The sequence below is a fragment of the Nycticebus coucang genome, chromosome 14 (assembly GCF_027406575.1).
Source record: "Nycticebus coucang isolate mNycCou1 chromosome 14, mNycCou1.pri, whole genome shotgun sequence".
In the NCBI taxonomy this organism is placed as follows: domain Eukaryota; kingdom Metazoa; phylum Chordata; class Mammalia; order Primates; family Lorisidae; genus Nycticebus; species Nycticebus coucang.
Window position 1 is genome coordinate 2507901 of NC_069793.1, and position 25205 is coordinate 2533105.

The 25205-nt window shown below is 58.1% G+C and overlaps 3 protein-coding genes across 4 annotated transcripts in view; 2 read left to right on the forward strand and 1 right to left on the reverse strand.

The window, feature by feature from the left end:
- Nucleotides 1-20840, forward strand: part of SLC22A18 (solute carrier family 22 member 18) — a 28590-nt gene extending 7750 nt beyond the window's left edge. For both annotated transcript variants that reach the window (XM_053561619.1, XM_053561618.1), the window contains exons 4-11: nt 953-1113; nt 1270-1402; nt 12381-12496; nt 13558-13665; nt 14734-14834; nt 18179-18280; nt 18498-18618; nt 20615-20840. In XM_053561619.1, coding sequence (XP_053417594.1) covers nt 953-1113; nt 1270-1402; nt 12381-12496; nt 13558-13665; nt 14734-14834; nt 18179-18280; nt 18498-18618; nt 20615-20802 — 1030 coding nt within the window. In that variant the 3' untranslated portion in view covers nt 20803-20840. The remainder of the gene's footprint in view (nt 1-952; nt 1114-1269; nt 1403-12380; nt 12497-13557; nt 13666-14733; nt 14835-18178; nt 18281-18497; nt 18619-20614) is intronic.
- Nucleotides 5368-9669, forward strand: LOC128565274 (protein C1orf43-like). The gene is made up of 2 exons (XM_053561620.1): nt 5368-8107; nt 8204-9669. Exon 2 carries the CDS (start codon nt 8417-8419, stop codon nt 9014-9016), a length of 600 nt encoding a protein of 199 aa, XP_053417595.1. The 5' UTR covers nt 5368-8107; nt 8204-8416; the 3' UTR covers nt 9017-9669.
- Nucleotides 20841-23624: 2784 nt separating the features above from the next.
- Nucleotides 23625-24689, reverse strand: PHLDA2 (pleckstrin homology like domain family A member 2). The gene is made up of 2 exons (XM_053561285.1): nt 24169-24689; nt 23625-23917 (listed from the first exon to the last, which is right to left on the reverse strand). The coding sequence occupies exon 1, from the start codon at nt 24571-24573 to the stop codon at nt 24178-24180; it is 396 nt and encodes a 131-aa protein (XP_053417260.1). The 5' UTR covers nt 24574-24689; the 3' UTR covers nt 23625-23917; nt 24169-24177.
- Nucleotides 24690-25205: the final 516 nt, after the last annotated feature.

The window sequence follows — 25205 nt, forward strand, 5'->3', positions numbered from 1 at the left end:
TGTAAATATCCAGCCCCACCTAATGGAAACCTAAAAGGTGATTCCGAGCTGGGCGTGGTAGCTCACACCTGTAATCCTAGCACTCTGGGTGGATTGCCTGAACTCATGGGTTTGAGACCAGCCAAGCAAGTGCAAGACCCCATCTCCAAAAAAGTAGCTGGGTGTTGGGCGGCGCCTGTGGCTCAAAGGAGTAGGGCGCCAGCCCCACATGCCAGAGGTGGCGGGTTCAAACCCAGCCCTGGCCAAAACTGCAAAAAATAAATAAATAAAATAAAAATAGTAATAAAAAAAAAAGTAGCTGGGTGTTGTGGCAGGCGTCTGTAGTCCCAGCTACTTGGGAGACTGAGACAAAAGAATCGCTTGAGCCCAAGAGTTTGAGGTTGCTTTGAGCTATGACACCACAGCAGTCTACCAAGTGTGACAAAGTAAGACTCTGTCTCAAAAAAAAAAAGAAAGAAAAAAAAGGAAAAGAAAAGAAAAGATGATTCTGGGGCCCAGGCAGGAGCTCCAGGGACCCCCTGTCTCCATGCTGCTGAGAGGCTGTGGACAGGACAGTGAACTTCCTCCCATAAATCACTGTCACTGAGCAGCAAGGGCAGAACAGAAGGGGGGCTGCAGGTAGTGAATGCTGAGCAGCGGTGGCTGGGGAGGGTCTTTCCCTTTCTGGACCTGAGGAGCAGGAAGCAGGCACATCCCCTTTGTCCATTAGGATTCCGTCATTTCTTTCCACCTAGAGTTGGACTGTCCTGTGGGTCAGACTCCCTCAGCTCACTGAAGCTGCCCCTGCACAGCTACACTGGGGAAACCTAGGCCCTGAGAGCAGAGAGGACTCCTTGGGAGGCCCGGCGCCACACAAGGGCGCACCCGCTAGCACCCTAGCCTCCTTAGTCAGCCCTTCTTGGTGGGCACCTGGCTGCCACCTGTAAGGTGCTGACCCACCCGCGGCCCCCAGGTTCGCAGACCAGCGTGGCGCACGGGCGGCGCTCACGCTGTCCTTCCTGGCTTCCTCAACGCTCTACCTGCTCCTGGTGGCCTCCTGCAGCCCCGCGTTGCCCGGGGTCTATCTGCTCTTCGCCTCGCGCCTGCCGGGGGCGCTCATGCACACGATGCCAGGTAGGGCCAGGGGCAATGCCAGGTGGGGCAGTGTCACTTAGGCCAAAGGTGGAGGGGACTCTGTGGGGCGTGGCCTGGCTGGGGACGGGGAGGGAGGCAGCACCCGGTCATCGGGTCTGCCAGGGTCCCGCGTCCTCAGCCTCTTTGCACCCTCAGCTGCCCAAATGATCATCACCGACCTGTCCACGCCCGAGGAGCGGCCGGCGGCCCTGGGCCAGATCGGCCTCTGCTTCGGCGTGGGCATTATCCTCGGCTCCCTGCTCGGTGGGACCCTGAGCACCGCGTGCGGGTAAGTGGCTACACTGGGGACTTTCTCCGGGGACAGTCGGGAGGCGGCGGAGGCTACTTGGCAGACGGCCGCGGGTGAGGAATTCTGCGCCGCCGGTGCCGCGCTTCGGTCCCTCGGCCCCGCGCCGCCGCCACCCCCGGCCTCGGTTTCCCTGTCTGCGCGCAGGGCGGGCTGGGTGCAGCGGAGCGTGGCCGGCAGGGGGCGCCGTCGTCCGTGCCGAAGCTCTGCTCCGAACCGCATACCCTGGCTGGGCAGGCTCCGGGCAAGCTCCGGGCAGTCCGCGGAGTCCCCATCCTGAGCCTGGCTGGAGGAGCGCCCAGACCGAAAGGAAACCAGATGGTGCGGTCCCGGGGCAGAGTCCCGGATGCCAGGAGGCGCCGGCACCATGCCAGGCACCCTGCGGTGGGGACCCGGAAGCAGCGACCCGATGACCCTAAGTTATGCCCTGCCGGCACGTTCAGCCTCTTTTGAGACAGTTCCTTTCCAGCTTGCTCTGGAGGCTGGAAGAGAGCTGGGTTCTAGGGAAAGGAGGCTGTTGTGGAGACCCCCAAAGCGGGGAAGGATGGGGAGCGGCTCTGTACCAGCTGGCGGCCCCTACCTTTGCAGCCCGTGTGGGCTTCCTTGAAGCTCCATTCTGGGGTGGTGCCTTCCTGGTGTCTGAACCCCACACACCCTAGGGTGTCACTGTGTGTGGAGCGGGACGCCCTGCTGACCCCAAGCTCTCCAATCTTGAATAAGCCAATGCTGGTCTCTGGAGCTCTGGGGGCCACCCAGGCTCCCAGGCCAGGGACTGCCCAGGGACTACAGCCTAGGCTTCCTGAATGGCCCAGACAAACCCCAGGCGTATGCGAGGTAGCTGGGTGATGGCTGAGCCCAGGATGCTCCAGCAACTGAGGGGACAATGGTCTTATTATAGCACCTCCCTCCTAAGGCTCCAGTGTCCTCCCAGCGTTTTCATCAGAACCTGATTGAGGATACCCATCCCTGCTAACCACTGTGTATGGGGGTTATTTACTTTCAGATGTTTATTAAACATCTAGTAAGGGCCTTTGAGATTCTTTTTTTTGCAGTTTTTGGCCAGGGCCAGGATGACCCCGCCACCTCTGGTATATGGGGCCGGCGCCCTACTCCTTTGAGCCATAGGCACCACCCTGCCCTAGGGGATTCTTGTTCTAGGATAGGCTGTATGTGTTCCTATAGTATCATGTTGAACTACAAAAGTAATAAGCAGGATCGGGTTGGGTGGACGGGGGTCACCAGGGACCTCTAAGGAGATGAAGTTAAAGCAGAGCCCTGAAGCAGGTGGGGAGATATTTAGAACCAGCGTGTGCAAAGGCCTCAATGCAGGAAGTGAGGGGCCTGCATGGCTGGAGGGATGGAGGAGAGGCAGGAAGCAGGCCAGGGAGCCCTGGTGGGCACCAGCAGAGGTGGTGACTCAGCTGCTGTACTCATAATGTGTGAGCGAGTGCCACTGCAGGGAATCCCGTGAGATGGCCTCTACGCTAGTCCAGGTGGCAGAGGATGGTGGCCTGATCCCGGGTAACCGTATGAGGGGGAAGAGGACAGATTCTGGCTTGGTTTTGCCAATGGATGGGCTCTGGGTATGAACTCAAGACCGTGGTGTTAAGGCAGTGCCCTGACTGGGACTCTAGCGGTGTCAAAAGGCCTTGCACTGAGACCCAAGTGGCCTGGGGTCCAGTTCAGGCCCAGTCCCAGTACTTTTTAGATGATTGAGGGCGCTATGGAACAGGCAATGGATGGGAAGTCTGCAGGTAGGAAAGCATAGGGGTGCCTGAGCCCTGCACCTGGGTGCTTCATGTTTGGGAGCTGGGGACAGGCAGTAAACAGTGGAGAGAAGGGAAGGGGCTGGGACTGACTGCACCTAAACTGCCATGTCCTAGTAAGCCAGGGGCCCCCCAGTGACATTGTCGGTTGCAGGGAGGTCATCTCTAGCCCTGGAGGAAGCCAGATACAGTAGATGGGTTCTGGATGGGGCAGTGGAGAGAGAGGGAGCCTGGGTCCAGGGGAAGGAGCCAGGGTGGAAGGAGCCCTCAGGAAGGACAGGACAGGAGAGAAGAGGTTCATGGAGGGTGACTGGGGCAACAGAGACAGCTCAGCCTGGGATGGATGGGGTTGGGAGCCAGTGGCTAGAGTAAGGGTGGGTGGTAAGTGTTGGCACCTGCAGATGGCTGTGCTGGTTGGACCCAGCATGTGGCCCACAAACTGGGACTCTGAAGCCCAGGAAGGCAGGTTCTCCTGGTTTCCTACTTGTGAACAGGCCCTGAGGCCCTCTGACCCACAGGGATGCTGCAGGGTGTGGTACATGGTGTGCTGAGTGGCAACCCCACCGGCTGGCCACATGGCCCCGTCTGTCCCCCTCTGCTCTCCCCCTTTCCCAGCTGCAGGCCCTGAAGCCACCACTCACTTCCTTCTCCAAGCAACTCTCCAGATAGCCTCCACACCTGCCCACATCTTCCAGAACATTCCATCAGCTTCTAGGCCCCCTTTCATCCCAGGTTCTGTGGTGCTTTAGCCTCCACATTTACTTATACCAAGGCCAACTTTGCCATCTTCTTTCATGAGTGGGGAGCTGAGGCCTAGGAGAGGGTGCAGCTCTCCCCGGGGAGCTCCAAGTCCCATCTAGGGGACAGAGGAGGGCATGCGAGTACTTGTAGCTGACCCCCTGCCCTTCTCCTCCCACATGGGGCCGGCCTGCACAGCTGAGGGTGCACCTGTGTCTGTGCTGGCAGGCAGTGGGCCCCGCCCCATCCTCACATGGAGGCTGGGAAGACTCTAGGACGCAGATGCCCCTTCCTCGTGAATACACAGTCTTCCCCTCCTTGACGGAAACTGAGGCATGTCAACAGGATTGCCGCCCCCCTACCCCCAGGTACCCCTAGCCCTTGAAAGGCCAGTTATGTTCCACCCCCACCTGCCTAGGAGCAGGTGGGAGGAGGATGTGGACTTGGCTTTCAGAGGCCCTGGGCGGGTAGTGGACTAACTGGTTTGTGCCCAGCTTCTGGAGCCCAGGACTGAGGGCCTGGCTGCCTGGGGTAGGCTGGGCTCTCCGAGTCATGTCCCTGAGCCCAGGACCTCACAGCCTGGGGAGAGACAACAACTACTGAGCCTCCTCACCCATCCATCTCCCATCTGAGCACATTGGGCACCACAGCAGGAAGGCAGTCCAAGGATGATCCCAGCCCCTAGGATTCACCTTCTCTGGACAGGCAGCTCCTAGCGAACCACGTGTGTGAGATAGGGGTGTGCAGGCCCTCTAGGCAGGATGTCTTGGATTACTAGAGAAAAAGCAGGGGCAGGGTGGCCAGAGCCCAGAGAGGTGGGGGGAGGGGTGCGATGCAGTGCAGCCAGGACTCAGTCTCTGCCTGAGTGTCCAGGGCCACCACTTGGTGCTGAGAAAAGAGCTAATGGGGCCACGGGGACATTTGTGACAAGGGGCCTGTGGTGCAGAGTGGGCTCTCGGGGCAGGGCAGGGGTGAGGGTAAGGGGGAAGCAGAGGCTGGTGTGGACATGGAGCTCAAGCCTAGGGTGGGTGCATTCCAAAGGTGGAGCCAACAGGACTTGCTGAGCATGGCATGAGGAGTTCAGGGCAGGAGGGAGTCAGGAGGACTCTGAGGTTTAGGCCAGGGGATGGCCATGTACCTACTGAGATGGGGCCTCTTCAGGGTGAGCAGTTTGCAGGGGAGGGGGATGCCCAGGAGTCCAGTGCTGGACTTGTGGAGTCTGAGGTGCCATCAGACATCCAAAGTCAGTGACAAGGGCTCTGAGATTAGGGAAGGCCTATGCCGTGTGTAAATATGTCCAGCTGTCAGCCTGGGAGGTGACCTCATGAATGGAGAATGGCAGACTGTGGCTCACAGGCCATCCAGCATGTCGCCTGTGTTTGGCAATAAAGTTTTTACGCACAGGACCATACCTGTTCATTGGTATATGGTCCATGATGCCTCTGTGTTGTGGCAACAGATGAAACAGGATGAGGACCACTTAGACCCAAAAATGACCTTGCTAAAGAGAGGCAATTATACCTGTAAGCAGGCAGACCAAGCTGGGCGAGTTCCTCAGGTCCTCACATTCAGCACTGGAGGAGACCCACTCTCACCTCCAGGGTGGATGTTCGAGCAGTGAGGACTGGGTCAGCCCAGCCGCAGCCACACAGTAAGTCACAGGCACAGCTGGGCCTCCAGCCAGAACTCCTGGCTCTTGGCACCCTGGAGACCCTCCTTCTCCACACAAAAGTAGACTGGATTTGGGGCGGCGCCTGTGGCTCAGTCAGTAAGGCGCCAGCCCCATATACCAAGGGTGACAGGTTCAAACCCGGCCCCGGCCAAACTGCAAACCAAAAAAAAAAATAGCCGGGCGTTGTGGCGGGCGCCTGTAGTCCCAGCTACTCAGGAGGCTGAGGCAAGAGAATCGCTTAAGCCCAGGAGTTGGAGGTTGTTGTGAGCTGTGTGAGGCCACGGCACTCTACCGAGGGCCATAAAGTGAGACTCTGTCTCTACAAAAAAAAAAAGAAAGTAGACTGGATTTGAACGGATGCTCACAAGGACTGGTGAGAGTTTGTTTTTTTGTTTTTCTTTTTTGTTTGTTTGTTTTTTTGTTTTGGCTGGAGCTGGGTTTGAACCCACCACCTCTGGCATATGGGGCCAGCACCTTACTTCTTTGAGCCACAGGCGCTGCCTGACTGGTGAGAGTTTGATGCTGGGCTTGGGGGGTGTGGCATCATGCCACAAGTGCTGGAGCCCAGGGCATCTCCTGAGACACAAGTGTCCCCTGCTGGCCCTCCTGGGCACTGGCTGGCCTGTGAGTGGCCCAGATGTGGCTCTCACACCATGTTGCCCCCATCAAGTGCTCAGTGAGTCAGCACATACTTCTGGGAACCTGATCTGGTCGCCACAGCCAGGGAAAGCAGGCCCCCAGGACCCTGAAACACTATCTGGGCCCTCAGCCTGTGAGGCCAAGGACAAGAGCTATAGCGGGTTCCCACCCCCAGTGATGGCAGCTTCCCCTGAAAGTTACTGAGTAGACATTTAGGGCTTCCCTGGACAGCCTTGGGAACAGGGGTGACTCAGCTCACGGAAGCTGTGACGCATGACAGCTGGGTGGAACCACCACAGCAGCGTGCTGCCTCTCAGAGAGAACCTGGGTATGTGGGTGCAAGGACACTTGCCAACAGGGCACAGGGGCTGAGAGGCCAGGGTCGGGGACAGGCTTGGGAGATGAGGAGATGTCACTGTTGGAAGAACAGCTGGGCCAGATGGTGTCAGGCCAAGGGAAAACCCATGCAAAGGCCAGGGGCAGGAAGGAGCTTGGGGTCTTCTTAGAGGCCCATGTGGGTGGCCAGTGGTGGTCCAGGTGCTGGGGGACACAGAGGACTGGAAATCTGGGAATGTTGGGCCAAGAGGCATTTCTTGGGGGCCCCTCAAAGCCAGAGGGAAACCAAGTCAGGAGGGGGCCGCCAAGATCTTCGTTTTCAGACATGGTTTTGGCCACAGTCCAAAACCACGGGGCATCATGGGGCATGGATGAGGTGGGGCAGGATGGCTCTCTCCATCCTTATGCTGGACATCCAGTGACTCTCTGGGCCCTTGCCCCCACACACTTGTGAGCCAGGTGTCACATAAACCCAGGTTGCAGCTGACCCTGCCTGTTCTCTGGGGAGCACTAGAAGGGGGTACAGCCCCAAAGGCCTCACCCACCATAGGTCAAGTCTCAGCAGCAAGGGACCTCTGAACCTGCCATCACCTCTAAGAGGTTCAGAGCAAGGGGGAAGGGTCAGCTTGGTGGGTATTCGTCACTTTTGAGTTGGGTAGGAGCCCAATGGGGTCAGGCAGAGGGGATGACCACATGGGCACCCCGGCCTACAGACAGGGATGGGGCAGCTCTACAGGCGCGGCTGTTCCACCAGCTTGGGGTGTGGGCTTCTGGGTCCCAAAGGCCCCCCAAAGGGCCAGGTGTGGCGGCTTGCACCTGTAATCCTAGCACTCTAGGAGGCCCAGGTGGGTGGACTGACTGAGCTCACAGATTCGAGATCAGCCTGAGCAAAAGCAAGACCCCGCCTCTAAAAATATCCAGGTGCTGGGGCAGATGCCTGTAGTCCCAGCTACTCGGGAGGCTGAGGCAAGAGAATCACTTGAGACCAAGAGTTTGAGGTTGCTATGAGCTGTGACACCACGGCAGTCTACTGAGGATGACAATGTGAGGCTCTGTCTTTAAAAAAAAGGTCCCCAAAGGTGGGGCAGGAATCAGGATGGGATGGGCGCCTGGGTCAGAGGACAGCCCTCTGTGAGCCCAGCCCTCATTTGCTGGGAATGAGGTCACAGGCAAAGTGGCCACAGAGATATCCTCTGAGTCCTGCCCAGCATCCTTTTAGAAAAATCAGTAGGTAGTTCCGCTTCTCCGCTCTCTCCCTTAGGTCACGTGGGGACGGGAATCGGGAAGGCATAGTGCTCCTTTATTAGCTCCATGCGCCATGTTTTCAGGCTGGATCTGTCTTAGGCTTACCCTCTAAGGAAATGGCCTGGGAGCCCCAGGAAACCCAGACGCCGTCGCTTCTGCGGAGCCCGGGCTGAGGAGGCAGGGCAGCGGGGTAAATCTGAGCGTTCTGCGCGAGGTAGAGAGGTCATGGCGTCCGGCAGTAACTGGCTGTCCGGGGTGAATGTCGTGCTGGTGATGGCCTACGGGAGCCTGGTGAGGAGACCCCCCACCCTGTTCCTGCTGTCGCATCTGACCCAGTAGAGATCCTCCTCTTGAGCTGTTCCATGACTTCATTCTCCACCTATTCAGTGTATTCTGGGTTTTGACTCCTACGTCAGGCGTAGCTGTGAACTTAACTCTCCCACCCTGCCCCCGCGAGAGCCCTCCCCCTGAATCCTTGGGGCAGACCCCAGACCTCCCTGCTGCTGCTTCCCTGACCCGCACCGGTCTTGGCCACCTTGCTGCTTTGCCCCAAGTTTTATCCCGAAAGCATCCCCGAGAGCTTCAATCTGGGGATTTGGAATGAAGGACTCGAAAGAGGAGATTGATATTCGACTATCCAGGGTTCAGGATATCAAGTATGAACCCCAACTCCTTGGAAATGATGATGTTAGGCTGCTGCAATTGGAGACCCAGGGAAATCAGAATTGCTACAACTATCTGTACAGGATGAAAGCTCTGGATGCCATTCGTGCCTCAGAGATCCCGCTTTGTGCTGATGGCTGGCATCCTCGTTCCTTAATGTGCAAGAATTTCTGCTCCTACTTGCTAGATCTACGAAACACTAGTACTCCCTTCAAGGGTGTGCGCAAAGCCCTCATTGATACCCTGCTAGATGGCTATGAAACAGCCCGTTATGGGACAGGGGTCTTCGGTCAGAATGAATACCTGCGCTATCAGGAAGCCCTGAATGAGCTGGCCACTGTGGTCAAAGCACGAATTGGGAGCTCTCAGGGACAACACCAATCAGCAGTCAAAGACCTAACTCAATCCCCTGAAGTCTCCCCAACAACCATCCAGGTGACATACCTCCCCTCCAGTCAGAAGAGTAAACGTGCCAAACACTTCCTCGAATTGAAGAGCTTTAAAGATAACTATAACACCTTGGAAAGTACTTTGTGATGGAACTGAAGGACTCTCACTGCAGACTGGAACAGACAGCTGGAGTGTGCCAGACAGGCTACTTGCTAGAAGCCCTCAGGACAGCTGGCTCAGCAGACCCAATCTATATCATCAGCTGAGGCTCCCATTGTGTCCAGAGTTCTTAGACCTTTTGGCTAGACAGTCATTCCCAATTCCATACAGGCATTTTTGTATCACTGGCTAAGACTTTATAGCATTTTTTTTCTGGATTTGAATTCAGATGTTACTCTCCATGTTTCTGTCTAAGCCTCCTTAAAAATCCTCACTAGGGGGGCAGCTCCTGTAGCTCAGAGGAGTACGGCGCTGGCCCCATATGCCAGGTGGTAGGTTCAAACCCAGCCCCTGCCAAAACTGCTAAAAAATAAATAAATTCTCACTAGGTTTTAGCCATAGTTCACATACCAATAGGTGAAAGTTGGAGTGGGGTGCTTTCTCTGTCTACCCCTTCATCCATGGTTAAATGGAAACTGTTTGGGAGTTAGGGTATCTCAGGTTTGATCGGTAAAAAAGGCAGAAGAATGGGCGGCACCTGTGGCTCAGTCGGTAAGGCGCCAGCCCCATATACCGAGGGTGGCGGGTTCAAACCCGGCCCCGGCCAAACTGCAACCAAAAAATAGCCGGGCGTTGTGGCGGGCGCCTGTAGTCCCAGCTACTCGGAAGGCTGAGGCAAGAGAATCGCTTAAGCCCAGGAGCTGGAGATTGCTGTGAGCTGTGTGAGGCCACGGCACTCTACTGAGGGCCATAAAGTGAGACTCTGTCTCTACAAAAAAAAAAAAAAAAGGCAGAAGAAACTGGCAGGGAAATGTGGTGAGGAAGGGGGTGGTATATGGAAACAACTTAACCCTGGTGCTCCTCTTAAACCAAGATGTGTTGAAACATTAACACAGCTTCCCTAACATGCAAGGGTCTGTCATTCCACTTTCATTCCCATGCTGTGTTGTACATAAAAGGGAATGTTCAGGCTTTGAGACAGTGGGAAGGAATTGTTTCCCCAAACCAATGCAATGGTCTGACTTAAAAATTATTTAATAAGGGTGGCGCCTGTGGCTCAGTCGGTAAGGCGCCGGCCCCATATACCGAGGGTGGCGGGTTCAAACCCGGCCCCAGCCAAAACTGCAACCAAAAAATAGCCGGGCGTTGTGGCGGGCGCCTGTAGTCCCAGCTACTCGGGAGGCTGAGGCAAGAGAATCGCTTAAGCCCAGGAGTTGGAGGTTGCTGTGAGCTGTGTGATGCCACGGCACTCTACCGAGGGCCATAAAGTGAGACTCTGTCTCTACAAAAAAAATATATATATATATTTAATAAAATGAACTATTAAAAAATTAAAAAAAAAAGAAAAATCAGTAGATCCGGCTCAGCGCCTGTGGCTCAAGCAGCTAAGGCGGCCAGCCACATACACCTGAGCTGGTGGGTTCAAATACAGCCCGGGGCCTGCCAAACTACAATGACGGCTGTAACCAAAAAAAAAAAAAATAGCAAGGCGTTGTGGCGGGCGCCTATAGTCCCAGCTACTTGGGAGGCTGAGGCAAGAGAATCGCTTAAGCCCAGGAGTTGGAGGTTTCTGTGAGCTAAGATGCCATGGCACTCTACCCAGGGTGACAGCTTGAGGCTCTGTCTCAAACAAAAAAAAGAAAAAGAAATCAGTAGATCCATCTATCCAGCCTCCTGTCTGTCCATTCAACCAAAAGAAGGGAAGGTGGACAAAGACGGACTGAACTGCCTGTGCCTTCCCGGCTGAGGCTCCACAGATAAAGTGTTGAAGGAGCTGCAGGAGCCATGTCCAGTGTGACCTTGCTGTCTGGGCAGGTCCAGGGAGGAGATACCAAGCTGGGGGAGGCTCACTGTGCATCAGGTAGGGGGCAGAGCCTCACTGCCCTCTGACTCTCCCTACCTGCTGGCCAGAGGGCCTATTCGTGTAGAACACTGGGAGCCAGAGCGCCCAATAGCCAACATCCAGGCAGTGCGTGCTTCTGGGGACAGAGTTGCCAGGGCGATGGGTGGGGGTGTGTGGCCAACAGCACTGCCACATGTCAGCCCCACCACTACCTGATGAGAGACGAGAGTGGTCCCAGCTTGAGCTTGGCCTCTGTAGCCCAACGAGCTTCCCTGGATCAGCAGGGAACCAGAGCTCTAGCATCGTGTGTGTGTGTGTGTGTGTGTGTGTGTGTGTGTGTGTGTGTGTGTGTGTGTGTGTGTGTGTGTGTGTAAGTCCTGTCTTTTAACTGTTTGGAGGGAGCATAGGCAATTTGTGGCTGGCCAGGACTCTGATGTGCACTTGTGTCTGTGCCCTGAGGTTCTGACCAGGGCAGACCTGAGGACTCTGGTGAGGTCTGGGGCAGGATTTGCTCCATCCATGTAAACGGTTCACACGCTGCCATCTAATGCACACTGGAGTTTCACTGCAGGGCCAACCCTGGGCCCCCTGCCCTCAGGGCCAGATTCTGGCCATCTGGTAAAGCAAGTGAGATGGTGTCCCACCTGGGGGAGGAGGACTGGGGCCTCACCAAGAAGGGCCATTTCAGGATGTATAGGAGTTTGCTCAGCTGCTGAGAGGAAGGGTGTTCTGGCTATACATAGGCCCTGAGGCCTTACAGCTTAATTTGGTGAACAGTTCCCCATTTCCTCCTGTGTCCCCCATCATGAAAGAGGGCAGGCCAGACCTCAGGAGGGAATGGTGACAGTCAGAACAGCATGTCCCAGTGACAGGGCCAGCCTGCTCCTTCTGGGGTCAGGGTGGGGTCACAGCCAAGGTTGCATCTGTTAACTCATGGTGAGAAACACTTTCTCAGAAGGGAAAGCTAAGGGGAGAGCCAGGGTCAGGCCTTGTTGGTGGTCTGGGCAGGCCAAAAGACAGCCTGATGGACATATCTGGGGGCTTTGCAAAGTATTCAAGACTCAGCAATGGGGAGGGGCTCTTAATAGGATGGGGGGCAGTTTCTGAGGGCCCCTGAGGCGAGTGTCCCCTTGACACCTTACACCCAGGCCTTGACACCCCTTCCCAAGGACACACACATCAGGCCTGCCCTTTGGGGTCTTTCCTGACCTTCAGCAGCCTGGGAGCTGGCCATCCCCTGGGAGGATCCACTACCCCCAGGCTCTGCCCTACCCTCCCAGGATTCCCCTTCCTGGCTCCCCCTGACTGTCAAGGCTGCGAGGGCCCACAGGTTGGCAAGAGTCAGGGATGGGGGGGTCACAGGCTTTGGGTACCTGGGTGGTCAGATTGGATCTGTTTTTAGCCATTGAGGCCTTAGTGTGATTGCAGAGCAGGTTGGGGAGGGGGTGCTGCTGGGGGTGCCTGTGCCCTGGAACTGGCACCCTAAGCAGCCAAGGCTGTTGTCCCCAGGATTCAGTGCCCAGCTGTTGTTGCTTTTGTGGCCAACCTCCTGGGAATTGGGCTCAGTGTCACCTGCATCCCCCCCAGCACCAAGTGTGCCACCACTGACACCCAGGCTATGCCAGGTAAGCCCCGTGAGCCCTCAGCCAGCAAGAGGCTCATGATTGTCACTGCCCAAACCCCAGCCCCTGGAGCCTTGGGAAGCAGGTCACGTCCCAGCCTGGGGCCACAGAGAGCTCATACCCTTCTGCCTTTCATGAGTCCCTGGCATTGCTGACACAGTAGAAGCCTAGCTGATAGGGAGGAGGTGGGCATCAGATAGCCTGAAGCCTGCGGCTGCTGAGACCTAGAGGGGACCAGGAGGAACCTCAGTGTGGGTGGCCCCAGGACTTGGCATGTCCAAGGTGAAGTAAGGATGCACAGCCCCACTTTGCAGGAGCTCTGGGAGTGGGGCCAGAGGGTGGGCCAGACCAGCCCCACCAGGAGAGGTCAGGGGTCCCTCAGAGAGGTCCCCTCTGGGGTGGCCCTGGCTGAGCCTCAGCCCCATGGGCCTGGCACATGGCTGGACCGCCTTGCCTATTTGCCCAGGGACTGAGAGGCCAGTCTGAGATGGACAGACCCACCCAGGGACAGTGATGTGGTGACCCAGAGAGAGGGTCCAGAGGCGGGCCTGGGGTGCAGGTCAGGCCTGCCTAGGGACAATGGGAAAGCCAGAGAGGCAGAAGGCGGGAAGGGCAGAAGGACCCACGAAGCCCTGTGGGAGGCCTACAGCACAGCCCTTGAAAGTGTCCAGTGGGGCAAGACACTTGACAGTGACTTGAAGCCACCTGGGGTGGCACCTCTCTGGCCATTGTCTTCCGCTGGCCTTGTCGTACTCTGCCTGGGAGCAGATGCTAGGCTCCGTGAGTTGGGGAATCAGGGGCCTCCACTGCTCAACACCCAGGCTCTCCTGAGCACCTCTGAATTCAGGAGGCCCCAGGGAGGGAGTGTGACGAGCTGCCTGGTGCCCACCCAGGGTGCAGGGCTGGGGGGAGCTGGGAGTGTTGGCAGCTCCCATCCCACCAAAGCCAGAGGCAAAAGGACCTGCTGTGCCAGGTGAGGCGAGGGCACAGGGGCCTCTGCAGCCATGGACTTGGGGATGGGGCCTGCAGCCTCCAAGGGGTCTGACTGCCTCTCTGGAGCCTAGGCGGCCCCCAGACCGGCGTGTTGGACCTGAAGGCCATCTCCCGGCTACTGCTGCTGCCAGGCGTCCTGCGGGTGTTCCTCATCAAGGTGGTCTCTAGCTTCCCTTCAGGTGAGTCGCAGCTGAACAGCCACACAGCCCAGAAGGGAGCCCTGCCACAGGAACAAAGCTGCAGTCAGGGCCGCCCTCTGGCATGTGTCCCCTGCTCCATACCTCCCCTCTCTTCAGGTCTGACCCACACCAGGTCCCCAGCAAGGAGGGTGGCTGAGGTTCAGCCAGATGTGCAGGCGAGGAGGAGGCCAAAGAAGTATCTCTGCCTCCCCTCCAGGCTCAAGTCATGGGTCTTGAGGAGCTGAGCAAGAAGTCACTGTATGCAGAGAGCCAGTCCCACTAGGGCCACACCCTCTGTTTTACTTTTGGTTCTAACCATCCTGCTCTGTGGCTTCCAAGTCCTCTCAGGACAGCCTGAGAGGCAGCGACCACAAGCCTGAAAGTGAATACAAGTCTCCAACCACTTGCTTATCCCGGCCACCTGGCCAAGGGACAGGCAGCCCAGGCCCTCTCAGTGTACCACAGGGCATCACTCATCAGGGACGCACCTGGCAGTGACTCCTAGCATCAGAGGCCTTGTCTAGATCCTCTAACTGGGATGCCAGGAATCAGGACAGAGAGAAACTAGTGAAACCACTTGCAAAGGTCCCCAGATGCCAAGGGGTTAAACCCTCTTCTGCCTCATGCAGCCCTCAGCTGAGGCTGGGCTGGGGGTGCTGCCCTCCTAGGACCGGCCGATGGGGCCCCGACCCTCTGTCCCACCCAGTCCACCCATGTTACCAGCTTCAGTAACCAGGGCTTTGAGAGCTCCTAGCAGAAGGCCATGTGTAGGCCTTGGGGCCAAACCCTCTCCTATGATCAGCCTTGGGTCCCTCCTTCCAGCACCTTCCTGCTCATAGTCTATAACCTAACAACCCCCAAGGCAGGTGCCTTCTGCACCAGGGGTCCAACAGAATCCCAGGGAAAGGTCTCCTTGGCCACATGCTCCCCCCAAACCAGCACTGACTGGGCCCAGAGAGCCTGATTGCCCAGGCCAGAGGTGCCTGGCCCCTCAAGAAGGGAGGGAGGGAGGAGGGCACTGCAGCCTGATGGGATGGGGGGCACCCATGACCGCCTGTCTCTGCCCAGGGCTCTTCATGGTCATGTTCTCCATCATCTCCATGGACTTCTTCCAGCTGGAGGCCGCCCAGGCTGGCTACCTCATGTCCTTCATTGGGGTCCTCCAGATGGTAAGTGGGTGCACAGGGCTTGGCTGACTCAGTTTCCTGGTAGTATGCATGCCGTCACCTGACCTTCCTGGGTCAACCACATGCCTGGCTTCCAGGGCCCTTCTGCCCCTCTTCTGCCTCTCTCCAAGCCTTCACCCCCTCCTTTCTTAAAGCTGGAAACTCTGCTGTCCCTTGCTCCAACTCACCCCTGCCCATGGTCTCGGCCCCTACACCTGGGGCTATACTCAAGCCCCCGCCCAGCCCCAAGCCTTTGCACATAGGGCTCACTTATCACCTGAATGTCCTGTCTCAAAGGGTAGGTGAGTCCCCAATGGAGGCTGGTGAGCCCTCAGTCTCCTATCAGGCAACAGATTGGGTGGGGGGGGGGGTCCACAGGTAACCATGTGCACATTTGTATGTCAGGCAGGGATAGGACAGGGAGCCGTGGCAGCCCCCAACAGTGGGCGTGTTGTGAGGATGGCAGCTGGGGTCTGCATCTGCCCCCTGCCCATCAGCCATGTGACCAGAGCAAGTTTCCCAAACCCTCCATTTCTCACCTGTCTGGTGAGGCTGACTGTCCTGCCCACCTGCCCATGGGGTGGTTGAGCGGATCACACGATCTAAGGTGGCCATGTGCCTAGAACAGAGCCAGGGACTCCGCAGACCTGAGCAGCGAGGTCAGCAGTCTGATGTCACGCCATGGCTGTAGGATGCCTCTGATAGCTTGGGTGGGCAGGTGTCTCATCTGACAGCCCCCCGGCCCCTGGTTCCCAGCCCAGGGCAAGCCCTGCCCAAGCCCAGCTCCCCCCACCCCCAACTCCTCCTGGGCAGCTAGACCAGACCCTGGGATGGTGGGGACAGGTGACAACATTCTGCCAGCCAGGACAGCTGCCTGACAGCTGGAGTGCAGGAGGGGCTATTTGGGGACAGGGTGATGGGTAGGTGGGTGTTCTCTCAACCTCTCCGGAAGTGTGTGGCATTCCTGGCTCCTTCAAGCCATCTGCTTCCCCAGCCTCAGGCCCAGAATGAGACCCTAGTGCTAAAATAGCCACTCCTTAGAGGAGCGCCCCCTCACCCCCGTGGGTAGAGAGGGCCCAGGCTCTGTAGGCCAGAAGGGGCCACCCTGGTGGGGAAAAAAGAGATAAATAGAAAAACAACAATAATAACCCACAATTGTCAGACACTGGGTCCTGGCTCTGTGTTCCGAAGCCACTGACCCCAGCTGAAGTCTGCAGACCCTTGAGACCCCTGGGACAGGTGCTGACAGCCTCTGGCCTGCAGTGGGGAAGGGGGTCGGGTCTAACATGGTTACAATGGTGACCCTACTTGAGATGGGCCTGGGATGGTGACTAACACCTTGGGGGATACCTTAGAGGAGATGGGCTTGGGGTTCCCCACACAGGCTGTATAACATAGGAGGAGCCTGGGGAGGGGAGGGGTCCACAGAGAGGCAAGGTCTGCCCCCCCACCATGTCATCCCCCTATCCCCACACCACACCGTAGGGTCTCAAGTTCAGCTAGGATGGGGCCATGAACTCTGACTGGGGCAGGAGTTGAGGGCTGGATTTTATGTTTACATGAAAAGGACTGCGCTGGGTGCAGTGACACCTGTAGTCCCAGCTATTTGGGAGGCTGAGGGAGGAGGATCACCTGAGCCCAAGAGTTAGAGGCTGCAGTAAGCCATGATCATGCCATTATACTCCAGCCTAAGCAACAGAGCAAGACCCTGCTCAAAAAAGAAAAAGAGGCTTGGCGCCTGTACCTCAAGCGGCTAGAGCGTCAGCCACAGGAGCTGGCAGGTTCAAATCCAGCCCAGGCCTGCCAAACAATAACAACTATAACCAAAAAATAGCCAGGCACTGTGGCGGGCTCCTGTAGTCCCAGCTACTTGGGAGGCTAAGGCAAGAGAATCGCTTAAGTCCAAGAGGTTGAGGTTGCTGTGAGCTGTGATGCCATAGCACTCTACTCAGGGTGACAGCTTGAGACTCTGTCTCAAAAAACAAATAAATAAAGAGGGTGGGTGTGGTCCTGGAAGATCCTGGAGGCGGCCCCCAACCTGATCCCTACACGGTCTCCCGCCTGCTGTCTCCTCTGAAAGCCGTTTCCTGCCCCACCCTGGCTGCATCCCTGAAGCCTGCTTCTCCGGGGACCACAGCATCCACCCACTCCCAGCAGGCTGTGCCTGGGGTTAGCTGGGTGGGATGCTGAAGGGATGGGTCCTGGTGGTCTTGCAGACCCTGTTCCCTGCAGGCCCTCCTGTGAGAGCCCCCAGGATGCTGAGGTGCTGAGCGCCCAGCCCAAGCCCTGCGGTGATGAGCTTCTCATCCCACTGAGAGGCAGATTCACAGGTGTGTGAGCTCAGAGATCCAAGTCAGGGGAGAAGAAGGAAGAGTTTTTAGAGCAGGGAGATACTTCAGGTGAGGCAACTGTCGGGGAGGTGCCTCTGCTGGGCAGAGATTCTGTTTTTTTTGTGTGTGTGTGTGGTTTTTGGCTGAGCCCGGGTTTGAACCTGCCACCTCCAGCATTTGGGATGGGCACCCTACCCTTTTGAGCCTCAGATGCCGCCTTGGGCAGAGATTCTGAAGGGAGAAGGGAAGCCGTGAGACCTGGGGCTGCAGGGTGAGAAAGCTTGTGAGGGGGCAGGACTAGACAGAGGGGGAAAGTGGCCTGCTGGGGCCCTGCAGAAGCCAGGGGGCTGTAGGTGGCCCAGGAATCCTTTGGGGGTGATGGGGCAGTGGGACACAGGCTGGTGACAGTGGAGAGAAGTGGGCAACCTGGCCTGCCTATTTGCTCTGCTCCCCGAGGTCACCTGTAAGGCAGGAAGGAGAGGCTGGTTTAAGTTAATGGGGACATGTAGACAGTGGTAAGGATTTGGGCCTAGGGGCTGCATCACGTGTTCAGTCCTGGATTGAAGTCTGTCCAAGCATGTGATCCCCCTCAGAAGGGTCATACAGAGTGAGACTTGTCACACAGGTCTTCCTTTAAAATGCCAGAGAAGTCTAAAATGGAGCAAGTGAGAAAGTTGGGCTTTTGTAAGGATGTTCCTTCCAGGTTGGAGACAGTTCCACTATGCCTGGCAGGAAGTAGGAGAGTGACCGGTTCTGCAGGGCTGGGCCTGCCCCCAGGACAAGGCACGCCTCCTCTAGTCACCCGCAGTGTGGCCCCAGGCACTTCCTGCTTGATGGAGGAGGTGAGGTGACCAGCCTTACCTGGCCTAGGAGCAGCCCTGAGTCCTGCCCTGAGTCCCTGGTGTCCCTGGCATCAGCCTCTCCATCCACCTTTCTGCCTTTGGAGAAGAGCTCCCTCTCCCCACCTCCCACACCCACACCATCCCCACACCCACCTCCCCACTCTCCCTGGCCTAGGTGACCCAAGGCCTGGTCATTGGGCGGCTGAGCAGCCACTTCTCGGAGGAGGCGCTGCTCCGGGCCAGTGTGCTGGTCTTTGTCCTGGTGGGGCTGGTCATGGTGAGTGCTCCCCCACCCCTGCAGGCTGCCCCTTGCATAAGGGGTCCCAGGCCCACGCCCCTTCCTCTTTCTTCTAACAAGGGCATGGCGCCTCAGGCCACATCCAGGGCCAGCCTTGGTGTGGAGGGGGGACGGTAGTCAGGGCTCCAGAGAGGAGCCTACTGGAACCAAGCAGCGGCCCCCTCAGCTCAGCCCCTCCACCCCTGCTCCTTGCTAGTCTGTGATGTCCAACGTCTTCCACTTCTGCCTCCTGGTGCCGGGCCTGATCTTTAGCCTCTGCACCCTCAACGTGGTCACCGACAGCATGCTGACCAAGGCTGTCTCAGCCTCGGACACGGGTGAGTGCCTTCCACGGGGAAGCTTGCCCCCAGCTGCCCATTGGATGTGGGTTGACAGGACAGCTTTGGGTCCGAGTAGGTGGGCTAGGTGGTGCACCAGGGCTTCCAGAGTGGGGCCGACAGATGCCAGGATGGAGGTGTGGATTTGAATGGCTTCTGCAGAGGCCCTTAGGAAGAGGGCTGTGCCTAGGCTCTGAGGCCCAGGGGCTCCTGTCCCCTCCCCCAGCACAGGTGCACACAAAAGTGCCAGGTGCTGCCCATATCAGTGAGTGGACATTAGGAAGCCCCTAGGCCCCTGGAAGAAGGGGCAGATAGAACTGCTCAGCCCCCACTCTGGACCCAACTTTCTTTCTTTTATTTTCTTTTATTTATTTATTTATTTTTTGAGATAGAATCTCACTATATCGCCCTCAGCAGGTGCTGTGGCATCACAGCTCACAGCAATCTCAAACTCCTGGGCTTAAGTGATTCTCTTGCCTCAGATTCCCAAGTAGCTGGGACGATAGGTGCCTGCTACAATGCCCAAACTTTTTTTGGTTGTAGTTGTCATTATTGTTTAGCAGGCCAGGGCCGGGCTTGAACCTGCCAGCTCAGGTGTATGTGGCTGGTGCCCTAGCCACTGAGCTACAGGCGCTGAGCCCCAACTTTATTTCCTGAGGCCTAAGAGAGTCCCCACTTCCACACTGCTGGGTCCCCTAGACCCTGCATGGCCCCGGGCACAGTGCAGTGCACACCTCTCTCCATCAGGGGTACTCAGGAGACTGGCTGGGGGGCCAGTGGGAAGGCAAGAGACCTAGGAAGGGGCAGTCCTCTTAGGGCCCCGGGGCTTCCCAAGGCCTTCCAGGGCTGAGACTCCATGTGCTAGGATCTTGGGTCGTGAAATAGGTTGGGCCAGGAGGGCTTCCAGGCAGACAGGGCAGCTCTTTGGAGCAGGAAGGAGGAGGAGCAGGGAAAGGCCTGGAGAGGTGCAGGCGGAGCCTGGAATGGAACAGGCCAGTTGTGCCTAGGGCACCACCCTCAGCTTGGGAACAAACTGGGCTTCCAGCCTGGGAACCTAGAAGAAGAGAGGGTGATAGTTCTTCCCACGTCTTCAGGGGTGTGGGCAGGAGGCAGGGCTGCCCTTAATTTCTCCTGGGCTGGGCCCTGAGACAGCGAGGGCCTCACCAAGCCCTCCTCCCATGACCTGGTGGGGGATCCCCAACTCTGAGAGGCCTGGGGATCCCCTTTGGGAATGGGGCCACAGTTCCTTGGTGCTCTGAGGGCTAGGAATCAGCAGAAGGCATCTCCCATCTGGAGTACTGGGGGTACTCCCCTCCTCATGTACTTTCTACATACATGTCTACTCTGGGGACAGCTCCAGAGGGTCACAGAGAGCCCCCATGCTCTGGTGGGGCAGCCAGGTGAGCCTGGGGAGTGGGCTGGCTTTGCAGGGGCTGAGGAAGAGGCAGTTGGGGCCACCACCTTGTGTGGGGAGGCATCTTGAGAGTGGCAGGGCCAGTGGCTGGTGGCCAGGAGGCTATGGAGGTGGCACTGGGAGGTTGTGCCAACCCTGTACCCCAGCCCCAGCGCCGAACTCTCAACAGACCCCACCCAACTCAGCAGCCCTCAGCTGCTGGTGTGGGTCCTGGGAAAGCACCTAAGAGCCAGCACCCGGCTGCCCCAGGCTAGATGCCACCCCCTTGGCAGAACTGGGAGGGTGGGGCCTGCTGCCCACAACCTGTGGCCCCATTCCCAGGCTCCTCCTACGCTTGGGAACTTTCTGGAGCAGAGAGGAGACTTAGCCCCACATCAGGGAATTGCCCTGTATAGCTCCCTCTGTGGCTGGGTGACCCATGGGAGCAGGCAGATGGAGACACCCAGGGGCATTTGGGGGAATATTTCACCAGACCACACCATGTGGACACCGGATATGAGGTGGGGGTGAGTCAGGAGAGATGGGCATCCTGCCAGGAACCTGCCCAGGGCCTGACTCCTACCCCCACCCTCTACCACACAGGGACCATGCTGGGCCTCTGTGCCTCTGTGCAGCCTCTGACCCGCACCCTGGGACCCACTCTGGGTGGCCTCCTGTACCGCAGCTTTGGGGTATCCATCTTTGGCCATGTGCAGGCCGCTGTCAATTTCCTCGTCCTCTTGGCCCTCTGGAGGGAGCCTATGGCCCAGAAGAGGGACAAAGTCCAGTGACCTCTGCGCCCAGGACAGACTGGCAATAAACTCCCTTAGGAGCTCTTCCGGCCTGATTTCTGCAGGCTCTCACAGGGCCACCTGTGTCTGTCAGTAAGAGAGGGAGCCCCAGAGGTGGGAGGGCTTCCTGGGGGAGGGGGCCTGCAGCTGGGCCCCAGGGTTTCTGAGGAAAACAGAACCACCCAAGTGTGTTCCTAGTCATTAGTCCAGCCTTGAATCTACCTACTCCACACTGAGGAGTCCCCCTGCTGCTGCAGAGACAGCTTGGCTCACACCAGAGGTGGGGGCTCACTGCCTATACCCAGCTCGCAGTGGTGCCCAGCTGAGAGCAGAAACATGTTGGTTTAAGAGATTAGGGAACTGTACATTCAGAACACTTGAAATCTGTGCTCCTGGGAAAATAAAAATAATTTTTAAAAGATCAGGGAGTGGGCGGCACCTGTGCCTCAGTGAGTAGGGCTCTGGGCCCATATACAGAGGGTGATGGGTTTAAACCCAGCCCCGGCCAAACTGCAACAACAACAACAAAAAATAGCCGGGCATTGTGGTGGGCGCCTGTAGTCCTAGCTACTCAGGAGGCTGAGGCAAGAGAATTACCTAAGCCCAGGAGTTGGAGGTTGCTGTGAGCTGTGTGATGCCACAGCACTCTACCGAGGGTGATAAAGTGAGACTCTGTCTCTACAAAAAAAAAAAAAAGATTGGGCTGAGCAAGTGGCTAAGGTGCCAGCCACATACACCTGGGCTGGCGGGTTCGAATCTAGCCTGCGCCTGCCAAACAACAGTGATGGCTGCAACCAAAAAATTGCCGGGCGTTGTGGCGGGCGCCTGTGGTCCCAGCTACTTGAGAGGTGGAGGCAGGAGAATTGCTTGAGCCCAGGAATTGGAGGTTGCTGTGAGCTGGGATGCTATGGCACTCTACCCAGAGTGACAGCTTGAGGCTCTGTCTCAAAAAAAACGAAAAAAGATCAGGGAGTGGGGGCAGCACCTGTGGCTCAGTGGGTAGGGCACCAGCCCCATGTACCGACGGTGGAAGGTTCGAACCCAGCCCCAGCCAAACTGCAACCAAAAAATAGCCAGGGCGTTGTGGCGGGCACCTGTAGTCCCAGATACTTGAGAGGCTGAGGCAAGGGAATTGCCTAAGCCCAGGAGTTGGAGGTTGCTGTGAGCTGTGATGCCACAACACTCTACTGAGGGTGATGAAGTGAGACTCTGTCTCTAAAAAAAAAAAAAATCAGGGAGTGAGGCTGGAAAGGAGATCTAGGAAAAAGGTCTTCACTGTAACACGAAATCTAGCACACAAACCCCCCACATGCTCAGTCCCAGAACTGCACCAGTGACAGTGGCCCAGCCACCCAAAGGGGCCTCTCGGCGGCCTCTCTCAACCCCTCCTGGAGCAGACTCATAGGGCAGGCCTCATGCTCATCCTGAGGGGGGCAGAGGGCAGGAGAACGGCCCAGCTGCTGTGACAAAGTGACCAACCTAGAGAGAACAACCTCCACTGGGCCTGCAGATGCCCCAAGACCAGGAAGCCACCCCTTCTTCTTCAAGCTTCCTTGAAAAGAAGTTATTAAAATGGAATTCCAAACTTCAGAACCCAAAGGCTGCCAACTGTTAGTGGCCCCAGAGAGCTGAGATGGATCACCCACTGCCAGAGAGCGTGGGCCAGACCAGGCCTCTGTTGGAGCCCTGCCAGGGACAGCATCTCACCTCCTAACCTTGGACCTTCGTCCAGGTGAGGTTGTGGGTGGGTGAGGTCCTCAGGCTGGGGGTCCAGGGCTGGGGTCTCTACTCTCTTTGGAAGGGGACCCTCCCACTCTGCACAGAGGCTTCACAAGGAGTATTTGGGCAAAAATTCCTTGCAGGGAAGGTTTCTTCTCTGGACCTAGCACCCAGTACTCCCAAGGCCACCCAACAAAGGGACAGCACCCTCCCTGGCCTGTGTCTGCTCCCTACTAGGCCAAGGCTAAGTGACATCAATTAGGGCCCAATTTGGGGACTTTACTCCCCTCACCTCTGACTCCCTACCAACCTCTTCAGCCCATAGAAGGCCCCTCCAGGAGCAGAATGTGTCTGAATGTTTTTTTTTTTTTTGAGACAGTCTCACTTTGTTGCCCTCAGTAGAGTCCCGTGGTGTCACAACTCATAGCAACCTCAAACTCTTGGGCTTAAGCTATTCTCTTGCCTCAGCCTCCCAAGCAGCCGGGACTACAGGCACCGGCCACAAGGCCCGGCTATTTTGCTCTGGCTCAGGTTGTTCTTGAACTTGTGAGCTCAGGTGACCCACCCAGAGTGCTGGGATTACAGGGTGAGCCACTGTGCCCAGCCTAACCTGGTTCTTCACTAACACACTTTCTGGGTGGGGTACACACCTCCTGAATCTTGCCCGCTAGGAATCTCTGAGTCAAATTGTCTCGCCCATCCCTTTCCCTGGACACTCAGGGCCCTCAGCCTCCTACCACTGGATACAGACCAGTCTTTTGTCTCACTCCCCAAGGAACAACAGACATCCTGCTGGCCCAGTGCTGCACACCCTAGCCAAGAGGGCTGGCAGCTAGACTCCAGAGAGCTAAGGGCTTCCTTCTGGCCAGTGGCTGGAAAAAGTGGCATGTGGGCAGAAGGGAGGCCAGAGATGAGTGAACTCCAGAGCTCCCACTCCTGTGGCCCTGTCCTTCCCAGGCACTTCCCGGCCAATGCGGAGGCACTTGATGACACCACTCATTCAACGCCAGGTCCCAGCCCCTTTCAGTCCAGCCTGGGCTGTGGGGTGAGGGCACCCTGGTGCCACCCTCCCAGCAGGAAGTTCACTGAACACAGCCGGATGGTAGAAAAACAAGCTGATCGAGTCATTTATTTGGAATGGACACACTGGTGCAAAAAAACAAAATATTAAGACAAAAGACAAAGACCCATCAAAATAAATACATAGATAGTCCAATAACTTAACGCGCCCGCTCAGCGGGGCCAGGCGGAAGCTCGTCCTTTGCTGGGCAGGCGGCAGCCTCGCCGTGGTCAGCGGTGGGAGGCCCTCGCGTACTCCCGCCGTCCAGGGCGCCCCGGCCTCCTGCTCGGCGCGGCCGTAGGAGCCATTAGGGCTGGACTCGTCCAGTATGTGGTTCTGTGGGGAGAGGACCGGGTCAGGGAGTTGTGCCGCAGCGTGTCGGGGTCCAGCCCACGAGCACCCGGAGATCCTGACCCGAGAGGGGCAAGCGGCGGCTGCGACCACTCGCCCTAGGGACGCCGCGACGCCTGGCGCCGGTCCCCTCTCGAAAGCGTCCCCTAGGCGGGACCTCCCCCGACGCCTGCGGTTCCCGCCGTTCTTCCCCCCGGCCCCGGCCCGACGCCGCCCGGGGCGCAGGCTGCACTCACCGTGGCGGCTCAGGGCAAGCGGGCGGCGCGGGGCTCGTGCTGCGCGGCGGGAGCGGCGCGCTCCTGGCGGCTGCGGAAGTCCTGCAGGGCGCGGCGGTTCTGGAAGTCGATGAGCGCCAACGTGATGGCCGCGTTCCAGCAGCTCTCGCCCGCGCAGCGGAAATCTATCTCCTTGCGGTCAGTGGTGACGATGGTGAAGTAGACATACTTGCCCGTCCGCTCCACGCAGTCCACCTTGAGGATGGAGTGGAAGCGCAGCTCCTTGGGGCGCGCGCCGGGGCCGGCGGGGAAGAGGCTCAGGCGGTCGGGTGTGAGCACGCCGCGCTTCTTCTTCCACAGCTGGAAGAGGCTGTCGCTGCGCTTCTCCAGCTCGCCCTCGCGCAGCACCTCGCCGGGGGTCTTCATGTCGGGCCGGGCGCCGGGCGGCGGGCACGGGGCTCGGAGAGCTCGGTGAGCGAGGAAGCTCGGGCGGTGGCGGCGCCGGCTCTGCGCCTCGTGTCCCCGGCGCGGCCTTTATAGCGACCCCGCCCCGCCCCGCCTCCGGCGCTTCCGCCCTCCGCCCCTCCCCGCCGGCCATGTACTCCGCCAAGCCAATTGAGGCCGCCCCCTCCTCCAGTGCCGAGGCCCCTGCCTTCCAGTCCCCCCACCAGCTGGCCGGCCCGGGGGGTCTGCTTGTGGTCTCCACCCGCCCGGGCGCCGATCCCCCAGCTTGCAGGCGGCCCCGCGGAGGAATGCGCCCTGCCCGCCCTGCCTGCGGTGACTCACGCCGGGAGTCCCGGGGAGCGGCCTGGGCGAGGAGACTGCAGGGCCTAGATCCCCACGCTCCAAGCGCCCCGAGGTCCAGCCCTGCCGCTCCGAGGTCCCTTGTTGCTCCCCAGCCCGGAGTGTCCTGTCCCCTTCGGGACCCCTCCCCGGGCACTCAGAGACCTCCGGAAGCGGCCCTGCCCGGTCTCCTTATCGCTCATCTTGCCACCCATGGGCAGCGCCTAGATGGACCTTCCCTGAGCCTCAGTTTTCCCATTTGTGAAATCGCACAG

Coding starts and splice junctions, on each gene's coding strand:
- LOC128565274 (XM_053561620.1), top strand. CDS start 8,417: ATGAAGGACTCGAAAGAGGAGATTGATATTCGACTATCCAGGGTTCAG.
- PHLDA2 (XM_053561285.1), bottom strand. CDS start 24,573: ATGAAGACCCCCGGCGAGGTGCTGCGCGAGGGCGAGCTGGAGAAGCGC.